Raw genomic sequence first — 27,431 nt, forward strand, 5'->3', positions numbered from 1 at the left:
TGGGTGACAGAGAGAGAGAGAGAGTAGAGAGAGATAGATAGAGAGAGAGAGTAGAGAGAGAGATAGATAAAGAGAGAGAGAGAGTAGAGAGAGAGATAGATAAAGAGAGAGAGTAGAGAGAGATAAAGAGAGAGAGTAGAGAGAGAGAGAGATAAAGAGAGAGTATAGAGAGAGAGAGATAGATAAAGAGAGAGATAGATAAAGAGAGAGAGTAGAGAGAGAGATAGATAAAGAGAGTAGAGAGATAGATAAAGAGAGAGAGAGAGAGATAAAGAGAAAGGAGAAAGAAGAAAGAGAAAGGAGAGAGAGAGAGAGAGAGAGAGAGAGAGAGAGAGAGAGAAAAGAGAAGAAAGAGAGATACATATGGCTGTTTGACTGCATACCAAATTGTCACCATGCAGATATTAAATATATAGCAAATCATCAGTTTTCATTTACTAGTCAATCACTGATTAAACTTTATCTAAATACGATGTCATCATGATCATGATTTGACAAACATACACAAAGATGTCACTTAGTTTAAAGAGTTGACATTTACACTTGTTATTTGAATACAATTAATTACAGACTTTTTAACAGAATAAACAGTAATTTGTGTTTTTTAAATTATCTGTAAATGTGAATAATATATGAAGCTAAAGTAATATGTAAAACAGTAAATGCAATTTGTAAAGTGGTTTACATCATTTCTATGTACATGTATGGATATCGAAAATAAAAGGGTTTTAGATGTTTAAAAAAAATACAAATAGCTGAGGTAAATAAAATTAACAAACTCGATACCAGTTATTATCAAATTTATGTCACTCATTAAATAATTTTCATTTGTTACTCGCTAAAGATCATGACAACTGAAAATTATTTCACTCGGAACATAACATTTTATAAAAATGGTAACTTGTTTATTATCCTTTATTTGTTACACTATATTGCTTCCACTGCAGACCTCTGTTAAATGGATCACATTCCGGAATTTATGATAGTTTATAACTATGTACCCAACTCAGTCATAGTGAACCACAGTCTTTGACGCAGTATGTCATGTTTCATTTACCAGTAAGCATACATGTATGCAACATCTAATTATCACTCTAGTAGACGATTTTTCATGATCATAAAGATAAAATGATGGATTGTGAAAATGTTCTCTTAAAACATTTATGGCAGAAACCTTGTCAACATACTGAATCCTTGTTTGTTTATTTATTTATGTTATATGTTTTTGGTTTTTGTTTCTTCTTTTCTTGGGGTTTTTTTTCCAACACTGTTATTCAATTATTGTGTGTTAATGTGTGTTAATAGTTATGGTTAAACAGTCTGTCAATTCTACATTTAATAATGTTGAACTGAACATAATTATTATAAAAGTGAGGATAGGCCTCATAGTGCCACACCTAGTTAATAACGCACATTCAATATGGGGAGGGGGTATATACCAATGGGTACCAACCAATTCCTACACCCTACACATGTTCTAAACTAAACCAGATCCCAGTCCCACCCACCCCAGTGCCAGCCTTGCACTGGCCCTGGAATCTGGATTTACCAATATATCCTACCGATGACAGATACTACCCACAAACAATGGGATCAATATCCATTACTCACTGGCAGTCTTTGATCACTTCTTCCTGTGTCCTGATCTGTACAGGTGCGAATTTACTCGTATCCACTTGTTCCTCGAACGTACAGAAACACTTGGTGATTTTATCATCGAATGTATTTACCAAATCTTCCAGCGAACCGGAGACCGTTTCGCCAAAGTTTTCATGCGTATTGTTTTCACCTGGCACGCCAATATTCACACTCTTCAATCCGTCCATATTCGAATTTAAGTCGTCCGTTGCCTTGGCCGTCTGAAATTCATTATACTCATTCCATTCCTCGTTCTCGAAGGAAGCGAGCGGAGCCTCGAACTGTAGCTCCGCCATTTTCGGAACCCTCATTCTGTCTGCATTGGCGACCTTCGCCTTCAACGTGCTGAACTTCAACCTCTGAACGTAATCAGCAAGTGTCCGTTCGATGTGATTAAATCCCTTTGACAGTCGATGCTTCGCCAAAATACTAATGTCTGAAACGCGTGTCGGTAGAATGTTCATTTAGAACAATTAGAAAAAGATCCAGAGAAGGAGTTCTCACACAATATATTATTATTCACAAGATGACAAAGTCCAAAGAGTTTCGAAACTGTGTATCGTTCGTGCGGTTCACGGCAAATCGACGTCGTGTCGAAGTGGCCTCTCGGCGCGAATGATGCACGTAGAAACTGTTTATTGATTTCTTTTATCTGCAGTTTCATGGAATAAATCATTCAGATCGAGGCGTTACAGGTTCACATTATCATGCGCATAATTTGATCTAGTAATTAATTATGTTTATGTTCAATCAACAAAGACGTACAACGTTAAACTATGATGAAATGTTTACGTCATAAGGTATGAAATTGAAATGTGAAAGAAGTGTATGGACTTAATTTTAAACAACAACAACAAAGCAATACACAAAAAAGCATAACACTTACAAACGTTTTTAATAATACATTGTTCTAAATATGGCTGTAACTCATTAGTACAATGGTTATACATTTGTAACACACTGTTACAATATAACGTTTCGTTATTAAATAAGCTTACATTATTACAATGTTTAATTTTTTCTGGCCATTCATGGGCAAATATGGGGAGGCGGGTAGGTTTCTGACCCCCCCCCCCGTCCTTGTTTTTGACAGACACTAAAAACAGGGTTTATTGTATGGTAATAAACTTCTTTTTTTTCCATTTCTTTTTCTTTATTTAATGTTGCAATTAACTTTATTATTTACAGTTATATTTCATCAGGCATCTGGTTAAGGACTACACAGATAATGAGAGGAAACCGTCTGTCACCACTCCATGGGCTAATTGTTTCGATTAGTATGAGGCGGAGGAATGTTTACACCCCCTACTTCTTTTGAAATATGGGTGCAAGTTTTGGTGGGTTTTTTTTTTTTTTTTGGGGGGGGGGGGGGGGGGGGGAATTAAAAACAAAAGTATATAGGTATTAATTTCACCACTACCAGCTAGGCTATCCTCTGTAGCATGGTACCTTTTAAGTTTGATTTTGATATAAAATTCATTAATTAATACTAAATAAGCTACTTCTTTCAAACAGCAGCAACACGTCAATAAATTATAAAAAAATTGTCTTATATGATTTTTGTATTAAAAGAACTAAGGTTATAAAATAAAAGCCACTGCAGTGCAATACCAGCTAAGGCTTATTTAAAATTTAATTTCTTTACTCAGCTTTCAGCACCCAGTAATTAATAAATTACTTGGAGGAAGGAAGGAAATGTTTTATTTAACGATGCACTCAACACATTTTATTTACGGTTATATGGTGTCGGACATATGGTTATTGACCACACAGATATTGAGAGAAGAAAGCTGCTGTCACCACTTCATGGGCTACTCTTTTTCGATTAGCAGCAAGGGATCTTTTATATACACCATCCCACAGACATGATAACACATACCACAGCCTTTGATATACCAGTCGTGAAATAGCCCAATGGGCCGACCGATGGGAATCGATCCCAGACCGACCGCGCATCAAGCAAACATTTTACCACTGGGCTTACGTGAAGAAAGAGTGACCCCAACAGACTTGACAGATGATACATTCAATACCAGTTTTTCCCCATTCCAACCACCAATTTACAACTGGTATGCTAAAGATGGTGGCATACTATTATCTATAATATAATACAAACTGCTGTTTCAGCACTCTCTGATCATTCCAATTGCTTTGTACTACAGAGCACCTTCCTTGTACTTAACCAATACTGCACTTCACAAAGATCTTTTTGCACACAGGTTGTTGACTACTATACATAAGGCATGTAAAATAATGCATATACAACAGCAATGGAAGCCACCATTGTTGTTACTTAACATAGAAATTGCTATATACACGACGGCCGTGTATATAGCCTTGGCTAACTAGGGCTGGCTATCTACAGAGCCGTCAAGTTTTTTGTTGAAAGCCCAACATAATTGAGGCAACCACATCACATCTAAACTTTCCTATGACAGAGGCAGATGTAGGGGGCACCACCCACTAAATTTTGCGAAAGTTCCCTTGGCATTCAACCTCATGTGTTTACTTTGTTTTTAATAAAAAATGGTATATAAAACATAGAGTACTGATGAAGTACATGATACGCCTATCAGGAGTTTGATGGAAAACCATATCTATATTAATGAATATGTTACGGGTATGATTCAAGTCTAATTATGTGAACATTTTGCAATGGGATGGATGAACAGTTTGTTTTGGACCAACCACCATACCAAGTTGCTCCTACATGCGAATCGATTGTCTTGTATTCAAGATATGGTGTGGACAAGGATTTACCGTTATGTGCAGTAGATTATTAAAAGTAGGTCACAGTGACCTAGTAATAGTACGCGACCCACCGCCATCCCAAGTTGTTCTTACATATGAAGTTTGATGGTCCTGTATGCATCTGTATGCAGGATATGGTCCGGACAAGGATTTACTGTTATGTGCAGTAGACTATGAAAAGCAAGTCATAATGACCTAGTAATCGTATGCAACACACCGCCATCCCCAAGTTTTTCCTACATGTGAGGTTTGATGGTCCTGTATGCAAAATATGGTATGGACAAGGATTTACTGTTATGTGCAGTAGGACGTGAAAAGTAAGTCACATTGACCTAGTAATAGTACACGACATACCAACATCCCAAGTTTTTCCTACATGTAAGGTTTGATGGTCCTGTATGCAAGATATGGTCCAGACAAGGATTTATTGTTATGTGCTGTTATGTGCAATAGACCGTGAAAAGTAGGTCACAGTGACCCAGTAATAGTACACGACACACCGCCATCCCAAGTTGTTCTTACATGTCCGGCTTGATGGTCCTGTATGCATCTGTATTCAAGATATGGTCCTGACAAGAAAAAGTTAACATGCGGGCAGATGTACGGACTGACAACGCCATACCATAATAATGACCCATACATGGGCATGTAAAAACCAAAACAACCCAAACAAGTTTCATATATCATTATGTTTATTTTCCAAATAAAAAAGCAAACTATTAATACATGCAAGGTGACATACCCACAAAACATGCATCCTGAATAATGCACACAAATACATTCATACTGATCTGTTTTAATACAGTAAATAAATTCTGAAATACACAACTAATGGGTGTTTCACACAAACACATTTTACAGATGTATCACAAAAAGCAAGGAAACATCGGCTTTCCAGGATCCTCACAAAAAAAACCTCAACACCCCAGTAAATGCTCATGTTTTATTAACCCTTTTATAGTTGTTTTAGTTTTGTTCTAAAATAATTAATGAAAACGATACATAAATAAAGAAAACAAAACAGAGGAAGTCACCGACACTGAATATTGCCACTGTTACAGCTATAAATACTGCTAGCGCAATGAGAAAATCATTATTAAATCTTTACCTTCTATTAATATCTTACTTTTGGAAATCATTTACCATAATTAAAGTTGTTGAAATTCTTACTAGTAACATTGTAGAACATATTTTGCATAACCCATTTCTTTTTTAACACCAGACACCCTGGAAGTTATTTTTCAAATCTTGAACATTCAAATTGTTTACTCATTAACCCTTTGGTGTATTTTCTTTTATTGGAAGACTTCAATATAGGTATAGAGTGGTAGAAATAGTGCCATCCTGACTAGTTTTTACCGTCAACATCACCAAAGGCTGTTGGACCGGCAATTATTTTGTGTTGATACTTTATGATCATGTTTCATCCAGCAGGTTTTCATTTGGTTTGGCAGAACTGAATGTCCAGCAGGAATTTTAGCCAATTTTGACACCTGGTATATTATTGTTTAATTATCAGTTATAACTTTAATGCCAACAACACAGCCAACTCAGAGATGCTCACTGGCCAACACCGAAAAACACAGAAGAAAAACTTTATGGAGACCAGGAATCCCTCCGTGTCACTATGAGATTCATCCTGGCAGCAAACATCTCTCTGTGATATGATTACAAGAAGGAACGAAAGAAGAAGACAACTTTAATTTCTGTGCTAAAACAAGATGTGGTAGGCCTACCAAGATATTAAGCAAGTTGTGCCGCTATGGCAGTAGCAATATCAGGTGACAGTCCCAGTCGGTGATAAACACTAAACATAAAATTAACTATCCCTTCAAGACGTACATCGCTTATGTCCAAACATAATAAATGTGACAGATTGAATGGTGTAAGTAATGTCCACATTATGCTGTTATTTATTAACAAATTTGTCAAGTCATCAAAACTGAATATTGTTTGATACCAAATAGCTGGTGTTTTTTCATTAATGCTGGGGGTGATGTTAAACATTCATTCATTCACTAATACTATTTTCAATGAAAGTATATTGGTAATGACTATAGAAAGACTCAATTAAGTTAGACTTAATAATAATAATAATAATAATAAACCAAATGTTATTTTAAAGGTTAGATACCTCAAATGCAACATATTAATATGGTCTGGACATCCAATACAGAATTGAAAATTTGCATACACCGTTACTGTATAGTAGTTATTTTATAAAGGTATATTTTGTTACGGTTTTGCTTCAACAAGTGTTATGGATGAGGTGTCTCATATCAAGTTTGCCCAAATTTCATTATGATAATGATCACGTCCCTGTTTTATGAAGCAATCTTTTTACTAAAATCACCTTAAGTGCATAAAACGGTAGTTAGGTACTGAAGGTTAATTTAGCACCAAGATCACTTTTTAAAACAGGACCCAGAATATTAGCCCACATGTCAGGGTATTGCCAGAACATTTTAATTAAAAATGGGTTTGTACTTGTATGGAATTAAGAAATTCATGGGTAATTTTTCCCCCTGCCCTTTCTGCAAAGGAAGGAACTGTAAAAAAAACCAGAAAACCAATAATTTAAAGAAGGTTCATTCAGATCCCACTCTCAGAGCTAACCCTGGCACTCGCCAAATTCGCCAATTGTGAATTTCCAAAACAATTGGCAAACTTTATGTTAATTTGTTGAAATAATTTCATGTAATAATTGATATTTTGTTACAATATTATTGGGTTTTTGCAATTTTTGAACTTTAATAGATACTTTAATTTTCTGCTGACCCAGAGATAGCCCTGCACTCTGCAGTAGTAAACCCCAACCTGACCAGTTCTCATACACATAGTATGGTCAGATGCACACAAACACAATGATACATAGTGTAACCTTCAAACAAACGATGAAATAAAAGATTGGGATGTAAATGGATATTAACAGTGTGAAACAATGACCGTCATTCAGTATAAGCAGGAAAAATGAATACTACTTATATTAAGTGCAAATACTGGTTGGATGCAAACAACATGTGCATGGATGGCCACTCACAGTCATTAACTAACATAAGACCTTTGAAATGGTAGACACAGTAAGGATGGATACTCACAAAGTCATTAACTAACATAAGACGTTTGAAATGGTAGACACAGTAAGGATGGCCACTCACAAAGTCATTAACTAACATAAGACCTTTGAAATGGTAGACACAGTAAGGATGGCCACTCACAAAGTCATTAACTAACATAAGACCTTTGAAATGGTAGACACAGTAAGGATGGCCACTCACAAAGTCATTAACTAACATAAGACCTTTGAAATGGTAGACACAGTAAGGATGTACAGACTCACAGTCATTAACTAACATAAGACCTTTGAAAATGGTAGACAAAGTAAGGATGGACACTCACAAAGTCATTAACCAATATAAGACCTTTTAAATAGTAGACAGTAAGGATGGACAGATTCACAGTCATTAACTAACATTAGACCTTTGAAATGGTAGACACAGTAAGGATGGACAGACTCAGTCATTAACTAACACAAGACCTTTGAAATGGTAGACAGTAAAAATGAACAGACTTACTAAGTCATTAACTAACATTAGACCTTTGAAATGATAGACAGTAAGGATGGACATACTAAGTCATCAACTAACATTAGACCTTTGAAATGGTAGACACAGTAAGGATGGACAGACTCACAGTCATTAACTAACACAAGACCTTTGAAATGGTAGACAAAGTAAAAATGGACAGACTTAGTCATTAACTAACATAAGACCTTTGAAATGGTAGACACAGTAAGAATGGACAAACATACAGTCATTAACTAACACAAGACCTTTGAAATGGTAGACAGTAAGGTTGGACAGACTCAAAGTCATTAACTAACATAAGACCTTTGAAATGGTAGACACAGTATGGATGGACACTCACAGTCATTAAATAACATAAGACCTTTGAAATGGTAGACACAGTAAGGATGGACAGACTCACAAAGTCATTAACTAACATAAGACCTTTGAAATGGCAGACACAGTAAAACAGACATATAACAAAGTATCAGCAATTCATTATGATCAACAAACTGACCTGCAGTGGTTTTGGCACAATGAATTGAAGCATTAGTTGTACACAAACTAAAGAATAATTTTCATTTAACTCATGCTGAAAAATTGAGTACTGACTATAAGATAATGCCAGAAAATATCCCCTAACTTTAGCAAAGTTTACAAACAGTTGGACAGAGCACAATTTTAGAACAGAAAATTAAAATATGACCTTCAATTATCAATATTTGAGATATGACAAGCAAAAATGAATTTAGTATCAACATGATTTTGGTGACCATCACATAGTCTAAGAAAACTTTAAAATCATGAACCACAATAACAGTCAAAACATTTTAACAAACAACTTGGGTTATTTTGCAAATCAAGATATAGGTATCATCAATGTTTAGGACAACATATTCAAGGCATTTGCCATATCAAATGAATTTCTGAAGAATGCAAACTATTTAAGACAACAACCAGTAATTAATTGACAAATACACTGGTAAAACATAAGCTAATGAGATAATGAGAATGAACAGGAATAATGACAAAAACACTTCTATACGGTTTGTTTTTAATTACAATTTAAAAAAAGGAGAGGAAGTATTACAATTTCAGTTAAATAATTGTTAATAAACCCTCCACACTTTATGTATTTTTAACACTCCCTTCGATTTTGCTGGTATCAGTCAATTCATTTAGAAATTACATTTACAACTTTCATAACCACAAACAGAATAAACCGTTTCAAGCAGTGTGGTCTTTGTTATTAAGCCATGCATTACTTCCCTTTGAAGGCTTTTTTCTACTTTGGATCAGTTAATATTTTGTTCCCGCCAGTATAACAATAATAATAATGGATCAAACACTAGCATCTCCAGGTTTAACATTGGGAACTTAAAACCCCCCAACAAAACCCCCATCTTTTACTAAAACCTATCAATGCAATGACAAACAGTAAATAAATAACACAAAAATGACAAATGTTAAAATAATTAGGACAATGCTAGAATCAGGGGTTCTAGAACACAGTGGCCAGTGTTTTTAATAGTCTGGCAACCAAGAAATTCCTCTGATGTGCCCGATGGCCAGCGAGAGATAATTTTTTTATTTATTGTGGCACTTTTGTAAAAAAACAAAAACCCTCACCATTACAGAGGATGTATGAGCATTAAATTAAAATGCAATTATTATTTCCAATTATGAAAACTGTCAATAAACATGTAGCATGCATTTTCAGATTGGACTGTTAAAGGTAATATTCTGAACTGACAGGTGTTTTTAGCAGGTTTATTTTGTAACGAACTAGGTAGCAAGTTGGGCAAGTGAATTTTCAATCAAGGCCAGTGAATTTTGAAATCCACTGCAACCAATGCCAGTGAATTTTGAAAATGTTCTAGAACCCCTGTAGATTTCAGAATGTATCTTACTCTATTCGAAACAAATTTATTAAATAGATGTACACACTCAATAACCGACTTTCTGCTTACAGTACAGTAATTAAACAATAAAACACCCCAAGAATTTCAATATAACAGCTCCAATTCATTTACAACAGAATATGAGGGCAAGTGTGTGAAAACAAAACAAGAAATGTTTTACGTTTTAAAAGACATCAAATAGGACACAGAGATTGCACACAATTTGTCTGTAGCAGGGGAAACATGATCTGTTCATCTATAACTTACTGCAAATCATGAAATAAATGCGTCCAAGATATTAATGTGAAAAACGTGACCGTGGTATTGGTGCAGTAATTCCGCGACATTTTATATTTTGAAGCAACAAAACTACAAAGAATAAAATACAAAACAAAAATACAAAACAAAAACACAAACAACAAAATGAATGCTGACATACGCGGGGTGAGCATCTGTTTCAATGAAAGTACTACTTCAGGTCAACAGAAAGTATCTATGTTATAAACAAGAAATAATAACTTAAAACAAAGGCATTCTGTACAAGCAAACCGAACAGTCCATGAGTTATTGTTGTTGTTCATAAAGGGGAGAGGGCGGAGGGATGAGCAGAAATCTTTTCTCAATGAAAATAACTATTTTGGTGTGTGCCTGTCGCAATAATATCAAGACGCATTAGTTTCCTGATTTACAGTATACTAGTTACTCTACAACAGTCCACAGTTTTTTATGTTGTCTCAGTCCTCCTTCTTCTCCTGTTCAGGTTTCTCCTCTACGTTCTCTACCATCTCGTCAGTACTCTTGTCCTTAATGGCCATCTGGTCCCCCCCACCCGCAGAACCGTTTTGTTCTACCATCTCTTGACTTGTTCCAAACTCGTTCACACGCTTTGGATCGACACGGTATATATATCTCTGATAGACATATATAAAGAATATTACATCTGAAAAATAAAATGAATGTAATGTTTTAAGAACATTATTTTTAAGGCCCGCTTTCAATAAAAACGATAATGAAAAGCGGACCTAAAAATACAATTATCAAACCATTTTTAAACACCATACTAAAAGGTTATTATAAACAAAATTTATATCATAGCTGCAGTTGGTTTTTCTTAAGCGTGAGAATGGAAGAAACATATTTAATGTGCAATGTCATCATTGACTCGTTTATATAAGAATTTTGTAATTTTTTTGTAAATTTATCAATGTATAACAGTCACAAATTGTATAAAATTGCATAGCGTGGTAGTTTTATACTAAATTTGTGACTGTTGCACATCGATAAATTTATAACAAAATGACAAACAATTCTTATAATTATAAAGAGCTCAACTATTAATTAAAACTACACATAACTCATAAATCAGTTTCTAATCATGAATCTGTTTTATGTAATGACAACCCATTTGACGTAATGATGTCATTTTCTAAGGTTTATTGAAGGATAACATTCAGGGATTTTTTAATAGAATCACAATCAGAATAGAGTAAATCGTATAATAGAGAAATTTTTAAAAATTATATACAGTCAGACCATTGTTACTACGACATTTTCACCATCCGACTACAAATTGTCGGGAACGAACGTACACCAATGTTATTCTGTTCATTACACCGGAATTCACACCTTCCGACACCGACAGAGCAAATTAGGAACAAATGTGCAATTAACATCTAAAAACACCTCTTTACAATGACATTACATAATCGCAGATGCTGTAGTACGTTGGCAGTACACACAGCCATTTGGCATCTTTGATCTCGTCGCGAGCCAACAGTCACATGATGTCTGAGCTACCGATGGCGGCTAACTCTAAAGACCTGTATTGCTTTTGAACACAAGCCTTTCGGTATTCAATTAAAGAATTAACTTTGAACAATCAAGTCTACCATTTTTATGACGTTTTGTAAACGAAGTAGGTACCAATCGATTAGATTGACTGTGAATGCGCTTTGATTAATAATAATATACTTAGTATTTAATGATGGTCTGTGATCCATCCCCGTCGGTGGAACCATTGGGCTATTTCTCATTCCACCTAGTGTACAACGACTGGTATATTAAATGCTTTGGTATGTGTTATCCTGTCTGTAGGATGGTGCATATAAATGATCACTTGCTACTATAGCCGATGATTAATAAATCGATATAACAACAATTTCGATATAACGACAAAGTGACCCAGGGACGAACGTGGTCATTGTAACAAGGTCCGATTGTACATATATTACAAAAATTCTGTGCTGATGTCACAGACATACACCTCAGCCAGGGTTCTCACGGGACTTTCTCCATTGGGGGTCATTTGAGCTTTCTTGTGAAATTTGGGGAGATACATAATAGGATTTTAAGTTAAAACTAAAAAAATAAGAGTCCTGTCCAAGTTCCATGCTTTAAAAGACACTTTTCAAGGGTCAGTGAGATCCCTGACCTCAGCTAAACTATACTAAATTATCATTCTTTAATGATGAATGGCAGTAGAAATTCAATCTGGTTTCAACAAAACAGGGTACTTGTGAATTCTTCAATGTGAATAGTAAATGTTTCAGTGTTAAATTTTTTATGTTGCACCTACCATCTCTGAGACATCCTATTCGATATAACGTGGGCATCTTTATAACAAAAGCGAATATATCATCAATGAATGTGTTCAGGGCTTTGTACGTGAGCATCCTCCAGGGAAGATGAGCCACGGACTTCAGCTTGTAGTTGATGAACAGCTGAGGCGTCATCATGATGAAACCTGCAGGAAAAGATCGGGGTGTTAGTGCTATAGCTTATATTTAACAATGTCATTCCAACAATATACCAGTTACTGAAAGCTGAAAGTTAATATCAGTTTCATGTTGTTGTTTTTTGTAATAAAATTAATAAATATAAATGTAAAGAATATTTCTGTTGGGTCCACATTCCAAAAATATATACATGTATATTGTTTGATATAACCCAAACAACTCACACCAAATTTATTCATTTTTTAACACTCTCAATTCTCCAGAATATACAGTGTTTCGATTTTGAGGAGAGTCCAGGAGCCTGAGGCTCACAAAAATCATATAGGACTCTCTAGATTGTCTAGTATACGAGCCCGCGTGGCTCGTAAAATTATTTGTACAAATTACATTAATTCTTCGAAACGACACAGTCAACATATATCTGAAAATCCTGGGAAACCATTGTCTTGAATAGAAAAAAAGAAAGAAAGAAATGTTTTATTTAATGATGCACTCAACACATTTTATTTACGGTTATATGGCGTCAGACATATGGTTAAGGACCACACAGATTTTAAGAGGAAACCCGCTGTCGCCACTACATGGGCTACTCTTCCGATTAGCAGCAAGGGATCTTTTATTTGCGCTTCCCACAGGCGGGATAGCACAAACCATAGCCTTTGTTGAACCAGTTATGGATCACTGGTTGGTGCAAGTGGTTTACACCTACCAATTGAGCCTTGCGGAGCACTCACTCAGGGTTTGGAGTCGGTATCTGGATTAAAAATCCCATGCCTCGACTGGGATCCGAACCCAGTACCTACCAGCCTCCAAGAATAGTGACCTTTTGCAAGGTTTCATGCAAAACAGTTAGTGTATCTTCTGTTCTACTGGCGATGCACGACAGGGCTCGCTGGGTTGGCGGAGGGCTCTAAAGATTTGCATACAAGGAGACCTTATGACACTTAAATTTTTTAAACTAAAATGGCACAGTGACATACATATATATTACAAAAAAATTACCATAAAAAAAAAATATATATATATATATATATATACTACTCAAAAGAATTTAAGGGTCAGACGATATTTTCGACATTATTTTCTGAATGTCAATTATATTAGCTAGACCATAATGTCACGCATGGTATTGTTCCATTTTGAAGAAAGTGGGTCTAAGCAACCCATAAATGAATTAAAATCCAGTCATTGACACTGTCGACTAGTTCTAATGCGAAAACATGCTTACATTTGCACGTAAATTAGGGCGAAAGCGAAACGTCTGCTAAGTGCCCATAACTTGCTTTTTCGCAAAGCGCTTCATTTGCACGCTTTGCACGTGTATTCCATGTTCCCAATGCTGAATTTCCGTATAATTGGAGCTTGCGTTCGTGTACGGTGCACACTCCAAATTCGACAATGGTACGACTTCAACTGACTATCGAAGATCGAGGAAGGGCTATTGCTTGGCTTCAGGATGGCAATACGCAAAGAAATGTTGCTCTGAGACTTGGTGTCAGTCAGAGTGTCGTTGGCCGACTGTGGCAACGGTACCAAGCAACGAATTCTGTTCAAAATCGTCCACGTTCGGGAAGACCCCGAAGCACTACAAATAGAGAGGACCGCTACATCACCAATATGGCTCTACGTCAACGCACAACCACTGCACGCCGATTACGTGACAATCTGCGGACTGCGACTGGAACTCGAGTGTCTGATCAAACCATACGCAATCGTCTGAGAGCCAATAATCTACGCTGCCGTTGCCAGGCTGTTTGACCACCACTCCTACCACGTCACAGAACGGCCAGACGTCACTGGTGCACGCTTCATCTGCGGTGGCAACGTGTTCAGTGGGGTCGAGTGATGTTCACTGATGAGTCCAGGTTTAGTCTCCAGTTCAACGACGGTCGGGTTCGTGTCTACATACGTCCTGGGGAGCGCTTCGCTGACGTTAACGTTAGACAACGTCACCGGTTCGGTGGTGGCAGCGTCATGGTGTGGGGCAGCATCTCTATCCACCACAGGACCCCCCTCTATGTGGTGGATGGCAATCTGAATGGAATCCGCTATCTGAATGAGATTATCCGGCCGTTGGTTCTCCCAGGCCTTCAGCAGATTGGCGGCGGGGCAGTTCTGCAGGATGACAATGCCAGACCCCACCGCGCCAGGGTGGTAATGGACTTTTTCAGACAAGGTATCGCCAGGATGGATTGGCCAGCATATTCGCCTGACTTGGCCCCAATAGAGAACACCTGGGACGAATTAGGCAGGAGAGTTCGGGATAACCATGCCCCTCCGGCCAACCTTCATGATCTGGGTCAACTTCTTATGGCAGAGTGGCAGGCCATTCCCCAAGAGTTCTTCAGACGTCTGATCAACAGCATGAGGCAACGATGTGTCGAGTGTATTCGCGCCAGGGGTGGATTCACACACTATTAAACGAATGTTCTAATGTGTAAAATCCATGTTTGACAACCTTCAACTTTGACAGCATGTCATGTGACTTTCTTGTATACAGTGACGTTTATTTGTGTTTTTTTGTAAATATGGAACAATAAATAAAAAAAATTGTGTAGTTTACATCATCAATCTAATACACTCTGAAACTTATTTGGTTATAAATTTTTGACCCTTAAATTCTTTTGAGTAGTATATATAGAACAAATAATGATCTCAATTACTGTGACTCTGAGAAGAATAAAGCAGCACATACCAAACGTGAGAAGGAATCCATACATCATGCTGAGGATGAAGGAGTACCACCCTCTGTGTTCATTGTACAGCAGGGAATACACCGAGTAAGAAACCAGCAGGGGAAACAGCAGCCAAGACAGATATTTGAACGCCAGCTAAAACGACATAATGGTTCATAATAATAATATATCAGTAAAAAATAAACAAAATATCTAACAAGATAGATATGCACATGAGAAGGTTAGCTGAAATAAGAAATGAGAATACTGGTTTACTTAGTAATTTAATGTAGCCCAGTGGTAACGCCCTCACCTGATGTGTGATCAGTCTACGATTGATTCAAGTTAGTGGGCCAATTGGGCTATTTCTTGTTCCAACCAATGTTCCACAAAAGCCATAGTATGTACTATCCTGTCTGTGAGATGTTGCTAGTTTTTAACCGTATGTCCGACGCCATATGACCATAATTAAAATGTACTGAGTGTATTGTTAAACAAGCATTCTGAGTGTACTGGTGAACGAAACCCGTTAGTAGTAAGGGATCTTTTATATGCACCATCCCGAAGACAGAACAGCAGTGTTAGTACATACCACAGCCTTTGATATACCAGTCGTAGTGCACTGGTTGTAATGATAAATAGACCAATGGGTCCACTGAGGATCAATCCTAAACCGACTGCACATCAAGTGAGCACTCTACCACTGGGCTACATCTCACCCCACCTGCTCAGTTACAACGCATATTTTTGTTATTTTGTGTACATTTAACAAGTTATACTGCATAGTTTGTGACTGCGTACATGTAACAAGACATAATGCTTAGTTTGTGACTGCGTACACTTACCAAGTCATATTGCTATGTTTGTGACTGCGTACACCAAGTTACCAAGTACACTTACCAAGTCACACTGCTATGTTTGTGACTGCGTACATATACCAAGTCATACTGCTTAGTTTGTGATTACGTTCACTTACCAAGTCATACTGCTAGTTTGTGATTGTGTACACTTACCAAATCATACTGCTTAGTTTGTGATTGTGTGTAGCTGGATTTGTCTTCAATTCTGAGTCTGGGTAAAATACCAAACCACTTGTTCTCCATGTCAATCTGAAATGAAAATGCACCTTGTCTCAAAGCAATGTTCATTTTACATGAATGGCAAAGAGCATTAGAGCAAAACCAAACAAATATGTACAGCGGTTCTGTGGTTTTTATTTCCATAAATGTAAAAAATTATCATGTTTAATTCTTAATAATTAAATTTGCTGTTACATTCATTACAATATAACATCATCCAATTGGTCCAGTCATAGCAATGGGAGTTTGTTCATTTCTTGATGAACACAAAAAATTACCAATTGTGTAACTATTACATTACATCAGTATAAAATTCTATGAAATAACCAGAGTATGACAAATATTTTGAAAAGTCACTAGCCACAGGGCTAGTGGGTTTGTGAAAACCACTAGCCCACCAAGATAAAGCACTAGACCAAATTCTTAATCAATTATAACTGGATTTTTATCAAATTTTTGTAAGGTTACACATTTACGAGTATAACAGTAAAATAAAACAAACACTTAATGTACGTTTGGTCTTTTGTCAAGTGTGATCCATCGTCATTGTCCCGTTTTCGCTTTTGCCCTCCCCCCGGAGAAAAAAAATTGAGCTCATGATTGGTATCTAAACCCACTATCAAAATAATTAAATTTAAATGAGGGTACGACAGTGTGACACACAGTAATAGATGGTTCAGTGTATTTGGTAGTGGGTTAAACATTTAGGGCCTACTATTTATGTCGCCAGAAACGGTGATGCCAATTGCTCAAATACAGGGCATCATCCCGTGTGAGGCCGATATCAAAAGAATATAACCGCGACATCTAATCCGTTGTTAATCGATGAACAAAAAAGGTATTATCTTGTATCGGCAGCTGTGACGCATTATCCAAACCGCTACACGTAATAGGCCAAGTCGAGTCATTTCATGTGCGGTTACCATTAAAGTAAATTGTTTTCCTGGTTGCCGATAACCATATGTAAGCGAAGTGTTAAATTAGAAAACAAACACTGAAATTCAAAGCATGACTGGGGTTTATTTGATTGAGATTAACCTGTCGTCGAGATTGGTGATTTCCAAGTTTTTAGCCTAAAACATATGTGCGAGATTAACTACCATGTGATGTGTCCAACCAATCAAAACACGCATGTCATTAGACTTATTTCCTGTGCCAGAAACTTGAAAGAGAAAAGTAAACAATGCATGCTGTAACTGTGACGATGTAGAGATAGCATGTTACTGCAGTTTGCAGACCTAGTTCAAGTGGATTATTATTATTATATACTGATGGTGTTGTTGATATTATTCGATGACAAATGTCACAATCAAATTTATCAACCAATCAAAATTAGTCAAAATCAATCAAAATGTTAGCCGAGAGAGAAAAAATTAAAAATATGATCGAGTGATAAGGAGAGGGGGTGGGAAACTAATAGCCCTGTGGGCTAGTGGTTTTGCGTTTCTCACTAGCCCGAACTTAAAAACCACTAGCCACGGGCGTCGGTCTAGCAGATTTGTCAAACTCTGAAATAACAATCAAACTCGTTCTTCAATTGTTTACTTCTTTATTACTTGCTGAAAGTAGTGCAAAAGTTAGGTTCATGGATTAATGAATGCCAGTGTTTTTTAAAGTCACATGGTATCATATGGATTAATCCAAGCATTAACAACAAAATATTTACACATTGGAATTACTAGGCCATATTGTTTACAACACGATTAACAGATACTAAATATGATATTACCTTTCTGGCATTGTGTATTTTTTATGTTCCTCCGGAAAACCATTTCACTTGGTGCATAAATATAATATGAAATTTTATATCCTACAGATTTTAAAATAAGTTTTTAGGATTTTTGTGAAGATGAAATTGAAGTCAGTTTTATAATCCTGTGTTTCAACAATGATTAACAAAAACCAAATTCTGTAGTATTGTCTTTCCTCAGATAATAATTACTTTATTATAATGAATAATAAAAAGCTTTTTAATGTTTGTGAAAAAAAAATTCTATTATCGTTCCTGGAAAAAGTCATAAAATAATTGATTGATAGGGATGTTTACACTCATGGGTAAATAATTTAATGTCAGTAACTCTTCAAGCCTCATTTCTTATGATAAATACACAATGGTACTATGACACATAAAGATTTCTTTAGTGTATAATTAAGATATTGCTTAAATAGAAGCACTTGATGTTTACCTGCCAAAAATGAGATAATTTATTCTACATTTAGGTTTTAAAAATACTGCCAATAGTTTTAAAAAAAAACCACCTTGAATATTAACAGGATCTCAATGTTCTTTCAAAGTTCGTTACATCGACAACTTTCTTGACCGTCTATATTTCAATGATTAGTGGTTATTAAAAATACTGCCAATAGTAAACAAAAAACCTTGATTAACGGGTTTTTAAAGTTCGAGGCTTTATCCATCAAAATGAAAGCAATTTGAGTTATGTTTACTGTAACATCGACAACCATCTTGATCTTCCATATTTCAATTATTAGTGGTTATTAAAAATACAGCCAACAGTAAACAAAAACCTTGAAAATTAATGGGATTTCAATGTTCGACGATTCATCCATCAAGATGAAAGCAATTTTAGTTATGTGTGTACCTTAACATCGACAACTTTCTTGATCTTCCATATTTCAATGAGCAGTCCTATGAAGACGGAGATCCTGACAACAGTGTTGGTCTCGTTGTCGAGGACATACAGGACGACAATCAGCGACTGGAAAACATTGAAGAAAATCGACCGCACAGACAGACCCTCGAGAGACTTGCGCGACTTCCAGAACTGAATATCTGTCAATGAATGGGCAGATAGCAAATAAGTCTTTGTCCTCTACAATCAGTTACAGATGGCTAACTTTTATAAAAGTTAATTAGAACAACACTCGAAAAACGTGACGTTCAGAATAGAATATTTATCAACAAATATACAAATTATAAAGGCATATTGTCACAAACCACTGACCTATTTAATGGTTTAACAAAGTATTACCTGAACAAAAATAATTTGATCTGTCCCTAAACATACTTTATTCAACCATCTTCATAACCACCATACTCCATTTATTAATGACATTTTGTAAAAATAATTAAATTATGGCATTGGTCCATAGTTCAAAAACTAAAATTGCCGAGAGGGTTGACATGGATTTCACTCCATCATGGTTAAGTTACGGTGATACAATAGCTAGATTTGGTTCCAACAATTAATGTAATTTTTAGTTATTATCAATTTTTAGAGAAATAAGGTCCTTAAATCCGTGACAGTATGCCGTAACATTGAATTTTGGGATTATTTTTTTTAGACTTCCAATGGAATCATAAAAATATTTAATACAGATATTTTTAGATTCCAATTTCTTAATTTTACACTTCTGATCTAAACTCTGGAATTTGTTGCAGCACAGAATCCGGCTAACTTCACAGCCTGACTTTGTTGTCTGTAATCAGCAATGGATTACAAACATTTTTGTATTTTGGGATGAAAATAAATTTTATCATGTTCCCCAAGATTTAAGCAGTGAAACATTAAAACTGTTAAGGAAAGCAAATGATTTATTGAGAATGACAAGTTATCAAGACTGAATTGAAAAAATTATGCATCCGAATAGAAATGATACACTAAAATCTCTGTTTGTACAATCTTTATTATAACCACTTGGCAAGCAAACAACTATTTAACAAAATAATTTTGTAGGTACAAAGAAAGAGACAAGCTTTCTGGTACAAAAACAATGGATTAAAAATAAGACCCATTTAGACAAAAAATGGTCTCCTTAAGCCATCTAAGTTTGGTTTATTGTTACTTGACCCATCATTCTAGTAGTAGGTTTGTTGATTAATAAATAGTTTAAGTACATTAATATTCAAAAGGACTTTACCATTCTTGAATGCCAGGAACTCAAAGATACTGTGAGCAATCGACACAACAATGGTCAGAGCCAAAAGGTAAGGATTGGTCTCCAGAAATGCAGTCTGTCAAAAACAAACATATATATAAATGAAATAAGTCCCAGATACGTCTAATGCTTCATATCAGATAAATCACATGTTTCAAATCAGCAAATTTTAACAGGAAGACCATTCCAGTCACAAATTCTACAAACTCAAGCACTTTTCCAGGCCTCAGAAAATTGTCAGATTGATGGTTTCATTCACATGTTGTTCATGAAACTCTAGTTTTATGTCACCCATTTTATGTTTTCACATATCATTTAGAACATCATTTACATGGTCACAAAATGTTACTCAAAATGAAGTGGGGTACCTGAATAAAAGGTTTACGAATTTTTTTTAATGCTTAGAGGCTTGTTGTTAGGCCTTTTCTTTTAACTTGGATGTTGACATTCATGTTAAAAACAAAATGCAATAAAAAAAATTTAAAACAATTATCATTCTTTACCTTCAGTGCATCTTGGTCATCATCCGATTCTTCCATGTCAGAGCCAAGGAAACTGTACCACTTGTTCCGCATGCCCTGAGCAGCATATAGTTGCCATCGGAATAATGAAATCGGTGAATACGTCAACGTTAGGTTTAAGACTCTGTAAATTTAAACAATGAAAAAACTGATTATTCATGTACAATAATTTTTAACAATGATTATGCTAAGTAAAGTATATATAATTAACTCTAGCACAAAGAAAAAGTAACTGACGTTTAATATGTTTTATATAAATGTGTAAATCATTTTACTATTTTAAAAATAATACATATATTGCAAACATATATGTTGACGGTAAAATTGAATCTACGGCATTACAGGGCTCACACTTAAGAATGTGTCTCACACAGCAATTTTGATCAATGGCAATATTTCAAAAAGATCATTTGTTGCAAATAAACATGATTGAAAGGTAATTTTACTGTACAAAGACATATTTTAAATGTGCAAATGTTAAACACTAGCAGATAATATACACCAGGTGTATACATTTCACTACTGAGGAGCTTTACTGATGGCACAAATGTGCAGTCGGTGATAATTTCTATCAATGGCAATTTATATCTCAACGACAGCAATTGCTGTTGGTGCTGTCATTCAACTCAAGCCATGCATTAATGTCTGCATTTGTCAAATACAACATAGTTCTTCCCTAATTTAACTCACATTTATCTGCATGCAATTGTACTTACTTAGTGGTGTCATTAACTGGAGTGAACTCGGTGTTCAGGTTCCAGTACTCATTGAAGAAGATCACTGGGTAGTATTTGTTAAGGCCGGGCAAAAACTCAATATCTGAGTGAATGAAAATAAGCATAATATGGTGAAAGAATTTGCAAGGTCATAATTAAAAAACAAAAAGGTTACTCAAGTGATTGTTTTTATGACATTACATTTTCTAAACTTTTAAGTTAAATCATGTTTCAAGGTGTAAATTATACTTGAATTGTCTAAAAATACAGACTTACTACCAAACATTATGGACAAGAATTATGTGAAATTATAATATCTCTAATTCCCTTTTCTTCCACTCACTGTCTCTTCTCTTTCTATCAAATTTTTTAAAGAAGTTAAACTGACCTAGCACTTATACTTTATGAGAAGCAGAGTTAAAAGTTTAACTCTCATAACACATGACATACTACACAAATGTTTTCTATTGCAGGACCTCATTTTGAAAACACAACAGTAATGCACACATTTGATGGGACTATTAATGTGACATAACGAAAACATGTTTGCAGATATTGAGCCCAACATCAATCTAGGAAGCCCTACCTCATGTCACTGATAAAACACTAAATTAAGAAGAAAAAAAAAATTGTTAACTATCCAGTATTATTTTATATTTTGTTTTGTTACAGATGAGCTGGCATGTGTATCATTATTACAGATTAGGACACTAATGAACCATAATCACAATTCACTTAACACCTTTCAGCAATTCTATTAATTATAATATGAATCAAACCTCAAAATGACACGATCTAAACCTAAAAATGAGCAGTGAGATAATCTTGAATTCACATGGGGATCATATTTAATAACACAAATTCTTAGCCTGTATTTGCATGTGGTATATAAAATGTGGAAACCAAAGGCAAAAACAATTGGTAAATGAAAAATAACAAAGATCTCTCATTGAACATACATTCGTCCAGCGGTTGAGGAATGCTGCCCTGTATCCACGGAGAATGATCGTCCAGCAGATTCAAAGTCAGATTGGGATGCCAGTGGGACAGGATCTCATATGAGGAAGAGTTCTCTTTCTAAAAAACAAAAAAAGTATCTTCAAAATAATGAATGAATGTTTAATGACCTGCCAGCACGAAAAATACATCGCTTATTGGGTGTCAAAATAATGAAATGCTGACAAACAGTTTGTTGATAAGAAATAACTTATTTTATGAAATCAATTACTAAAGAACAATATACTTACAATTTGAGCAATACACTGATCTTCTTCACTTATACAGAGTGCAGTTGCTCAGTGTCAAATATAATAAAGTATAAATTTTACTATAAAGTATAATAAATTAGCAATAGCAGTTTTATGCCCATGATAAAAATGTTTTGCGCAAGAACACGAGCAGGAGCATTTGCTTGCGTCAAACCATAAGGATTTAAGGAATATCCAAAAAAAAGAGGAGCAAACCTTGATAAGATCAGGATGGACATCCGTTTGGCCAGTCAGTAGGTTTACTGTGTTGTGGAAATGTCTTTTCTTGTATCGATTCAAACCTATAATTAAAATTAAATAAAGCAAGTTTTGTATTACATTTTAAAAACTAGAATTACAAAGCCAAATGGCTTGCATGTCGTAAGCTGAATAGTGAAAACATAAATTAATCCATATACGTGCTAAAAAATTTTTTAAAAGAAGGAAACTAAACCTAAAACCAATTAGAGAAACCTGATCCAAACATGAAGTTACAGATGACCTTGACCTTCCAATGGGGTCATATTGCACCATCATGCTGGTGAACACCTATACCAAATCAGGCTCTAATCTTGCCAGCGAAATGAGTGTTTTTTCTGTCGAAAGTCGGCTCAAGTGACCGAGATATTAGCAGTAGTGAGAAGTCGAAATCGTCATAATATTCTGGATGTAGTCCGATTTCAAAAACGAAATCACACAACAGATGTCAAGACCCCGACTTGTGTATTGTCATAGCTCACTTGGCACCGTGTCGCAATATGCCGGACTGTGTTTTTACTTTGGCGTCAGACTACATAAACGCATGTCGCACTGTTTGATGTGTCCAGTCAAGCGTTGTTAAAATTCGGCCACATTCATTTCAGTAATGCCAGAAAATACTAATTAATACATTCATTTTAACATAACGGCACATTATCAACTACTTAATAAAATCACATTTTTAATGAAACATACAACTGTTTTGTTTAAATTTTATTATCGGAAGTAGTATTTTATATCAAAATATTACGATTAGAATACAGTGTAAAATTCTGAATTTTCCTCACTGAATACGTAAACTGACGAAATGTTATGAAATGTACCGATAAATGTTCACTTCGCCTATTTTTAGTAAACTTCTCCTTTTTCTTCTGGGAAGGGAGAAGTAACTTTTCCTACTTTTTCAATTCTAGATTAGGGCCTGGCAAATATTAAAACCATCCATTAAATTTGTTGATAAAAACCTTTAACCAATTTTTAAATGGTTGTGACCATGTCCTGGCATCACATTCATGGGGCTGGGATATCCAGTTTAAAGACTATCACTTGGTGAACAGCCATGCCAAAAATAAAAGTCATACACTATATAATTCAAGAGTTATAGGCAATTTGAGAAATTTTCACTGAACTTTTAATCACACTTAAACAAAACATTGACCCATATTATCAGCCCAAAACAGGTATGTTTTCTTTGCTTCTGCATTTCATTAGTAGAGTTTATATTAGAAACACTGATAGTGCCTTTTCCTACAATATTATAATTAAACATCAATATGCTCTTGGCATGTTAATTTGCACCATAATTTTAAACTACTAACATGCACATTAAGACAGTACCTTCTTTATCATATCATGATTAGGCCTTCAGCGAGATAATCATTTGAGGGCATGTTACATAAAACAATACAGATCATAAGTGTCCCTACTAGGTGGTTATGGCTTTAAAATCTTTTAAAATTGAACGCTGCATTTCATGTAGTTTGACAAATTTTAGAAAGCAGTTCTCTTACTATAATCTTTCCAGAAAATGTATCCATTAATTTCCAAGATTTCTGGATACATAATGTTACCGTTTGTACAATCTGGCAGAAAACCTGATGCAGAATCTTACATAATCAAATTCAATGCTTGATAATACAAGATATTTTAATTGAAATTGTAATCCAGTATATGTGCTATTACAACAGTACTCGGTTGTTAACAAAATTATTTCATTCAAACACACTCACGTTTTGAGCGATAGGTTGTTGTCTTCCGCGAGTATTTCCCCTTGTCTTCAGGATCAGGACTTTTCCCCGATTTCACAAAGTACACATGAATGTACAGTGATCCATTATTCTGCACTGCCTACAAAAAAAGAAAATAAACACAAAATTTTTGTTATTTCATTGATAAAGCATCTATGAGTAATTTAAAAAAAAAACTGTTTTTTAATGAAACAAGGTTACATCCTGTTTGTAAAAAATAAAACAAATACCAAATTTAAACTGATTTTTTTTTATTATCGATAACCATGTAAAAAAGTGCAATTTTTTTTTAATTAAACCATTCAAGGGACATTCCTGAGTTTGCTCCATTGTAAGATGTGTCCGACTAGTAAAATATTTCTACGATTAAACTTATATGTTAAATATATTTTCTTGTTTAAAATATCAGTCTTTGCATATTCAATGTGTTTCTGGTCGTCTCAATATTTCTAAGAAGCCCAAACTGGATTTTGTCTTCAAATAATTTCGTACGTACTAAAAAACAATATTTTTGGAAATAAAATGAAATTTAACATAGTACACATATTAGAATGATCAGAAACACGTTTAATATACAGCCACTAAAAATTTATGCAGAAAAATATATTTGATATGTAATTACAATTGTTAAAAAGTCTCTCTTAGTCAATAACATCTTAAAAATTGCAGCAAACTCAGGAATGTCCCTTTCATGTTCGGGTCAGTAAATTACTACATCATTTAGGGTGAGATAGAAACAAACATACCTATTTTTAAAAGTAAATAACTGATGCCCATAATTTTACTCTTCATCAATCATAATTCAAATTAAACTCCTACAATACATTTATTTAAAAATTTTGTTTCAATTTTTTTTTACACCAACAGTAAACATAAAAAATAACTAAAAACAGTAGTTAAAAAGATTTTATTAATACATTAAACCATGGCTAGTGATATTCAATGCTGGGCTAGTAAATAATTACTATTATCATGCCTGATGGCTAGTGAAAAAAAAGAAGAGATTAAATGTTGCAGTTAAGTCAATTTTGTAAATATGAATATCCAGACCCCACCCCAACCCCCAATGTTAGTGTTTTTAAGCTCTATCTCCATCTTTAGATGACATATCTGATTATTACTATTATTTAGTGAAATTTATTAACTTAAAATAAAGTAGGACTAGTGAATTATAAATCGTGGCTAGTAAATTTTTAAAATCAACGATCCCATGGCTAGTGGATTTTATAAAAAATATAGAAGCTCTGTCAGTGTTTGTTATTCAAAGTATACTAGCCTCTGATGCATGAATTTGACCGAACTTTGTGAACGAGCCATCTCCATTGGGGCCACTATTCCAGTCACCATACGTCAGTCCTTTCTTCTGCCAAAACAGGGACTGTTCATTTTTGAAGTCTGTGAATTCTTCTTGTTCCGTAATATAAACATACATATCCTGAAAAATAAAAAACAACAAATGAATGGATGAATTACATGTACAACAAAACCTCTCAAACCCGGACCTTCTGTAAACAGGAATTCCCTCAAAATTGGACGTTTTTCACGGCCCCTTTTTAAATATCTGTTCAGAAGAGACCTCTCAATACCGGATACCTCTTAAACTGGACATTTTACTTGTTCCGGAGGGTGTCCAGTTTATGGGAGTTTCACTGTATATATAAAGAAACAAAAACACCTTCCTGATCTAAAACTAGATTTTAAAAACATTTGTTTACTTTAAGTTAATAATTGGACCAATAGCCAGTTTTGAGAGAAAAAGATACTATTTTGGCTGAAATGAAATGTAATAAATATAGTGTGTACGTTAAACCAATTGGTTTTATCAAATCTTTGCATTTTAAAAGCCTGTTAATTAAAAATAAATGTTACCGTGGGTAAATACTTGACCATACAGCACAACATGTTACAGTGTACACAACGTAATTGTTTTTATCGCATATATTTTAGTATTAGTCAAATTAAGATAAATATAAAACAGTTTATAAAGTTACACTTCAAAACTTTTAAATTACCATTTTCATATTTGCATGAAAGACGTTCGTGGAAGGTATTTGTGCAGCACCACCACCATCTTGTGTCGGGTTGGCTGGTGGAGATCTTCGGAATAGACTTGCGATGATGTAAATGAAAAACATTCGAACTCCAAGAGTCTTAATAATTCCCCAGACATTTGTTCCTTGAGCTGGTGGTACTTCCTGAAAATAAAATCAGTCCAAAATGTGGGTTTTTTAAAAAGTGAATAACAATCTATAGAGTAAGACCTGCAATTAAAAAAATGTCCATGGCTCAAATCATACCATTGAAAAAGAAGAAGAATAGAGTCAAAGGCAAAAAAGTACTGAGGAGAAATAGAAACTCCATGGCAATCTCGACAGCATTGCCAATTGCTGTAGGCAATTGCAGGGGTTAATACTAATAGACAGCCAAATAAATTAACATTTCCTTATTTTAACTATAAAGCAAAAAAAATTTGTTAATAAAAATAAAGCTATGTTTACAATTTGAATGTTTGCATTAAGTATAAACAATTAAAACAACCATGGAACTAAAAGTACTATTTTTCCTCAAATTTTTCAGTTTGAGATGGTATGGGTTTGAAATTTAATAAATTAATGTTTTTATTTGAATTTTAGTTTTATTCATTATGAATTTACATTTATCAGTTCCCTTTTGACGCAAAGCAGACAATAGTCTCA

General features: G+C 34.8%; 2 protein-coding genes across 2 annotated transcripts in view; both read right to left on the bottom strand.

The window, feature by feature from the left end:
* LOC121370916 (fasciculation and elongation protein zeta-2-like) overlaps nt 1-2,235 on the bottom strand; it is a 58,959-nt gene extending 56,724 nt beyond the window's left edge. The window contains exon 1 of the mRNA XM_041496452.1: nt 1,612-2,235. Coding sequence (XP_041352386.1) covers nt 1,612-2,102 — 491 coding nt within the window. The 5' untranslated portion in view covers nt 2,103-2,235. The remainder of the gene's footprint in view (nt 1-1,611) is intronic.
* Nucleotides 2,236-5,063: 2,828 nt separating this feature from the next.
* Nucleotides 5,064-27,431, bottom strand: part of LOC121370918 (cleft lip and palate transmembrane protein 1 homolog) — a 29,262-nt gene continuing 6,894 nt past the window's right edge. Inside the window, exons 2-14 of the mRNA XM_041496453.1 lie at nt 26,748-26,930; nt 26,012-26,170; nt 24,718-24,835; nt 22,946-23,031; nt 22,442-22,559; nt 21,483-21,585; nt 20,749-20,890; nt 20,228-20,321; nt 18,949-19,139; nt 16,280-16,375; nt 15,287-15,422; nt 12,432-12,599; nt 5,064-10,796 (exon numbers count right to left, since the gene is read on the bottom strand). Coding sequence (XP_041352387.1) covers nt 10,591-10,796; nt 12,432-12,599; nt 15,287-15,422; nt 16,280-16,375; nt 18,949-19,139; nt 20,228-20,321; nt 20,749-20,890; nt 21,483-21,585; nt 22,442-22,559; nt 22,946-23,031; nt 24,718-24,835; nt 26,012-26,170; nt 26,748-26,930 — 1,800 coding nt within the window. The 3' untranslated portion in view covers nt 5,064-10,590. The remainder of the gene's footprint in view (nt 10,797-12,431; nt 12,600-15,286; nt 15,423-16,279; nt 16,376-18,948; nt 19,140-20,227; nt 20,322-20,748; nt 20,891-21,482; nt 21,586-22,441; nt 22,560-22,945; nt 23,032-24,717; nt 24,836-26,011; nt 26,171-26,747; nt 26,931-27,431) is intronic.

This window comes from Gigantopelta aegis, chromosome 4 (assembly GCF_016097555.1).
Source record: "Gigantopelta aegis isolate Gae_Host chromosome 4, Gae_host_genome, whole genome shotgun sequence".
In the NCBI taxonomy this organism is placed as follows: Eukaryota; Metazoa; Mollusca; class Gastropoda; order Neomphalida; family Peltospiridae; genus Gigantopelta; species Gigantopelta aegis.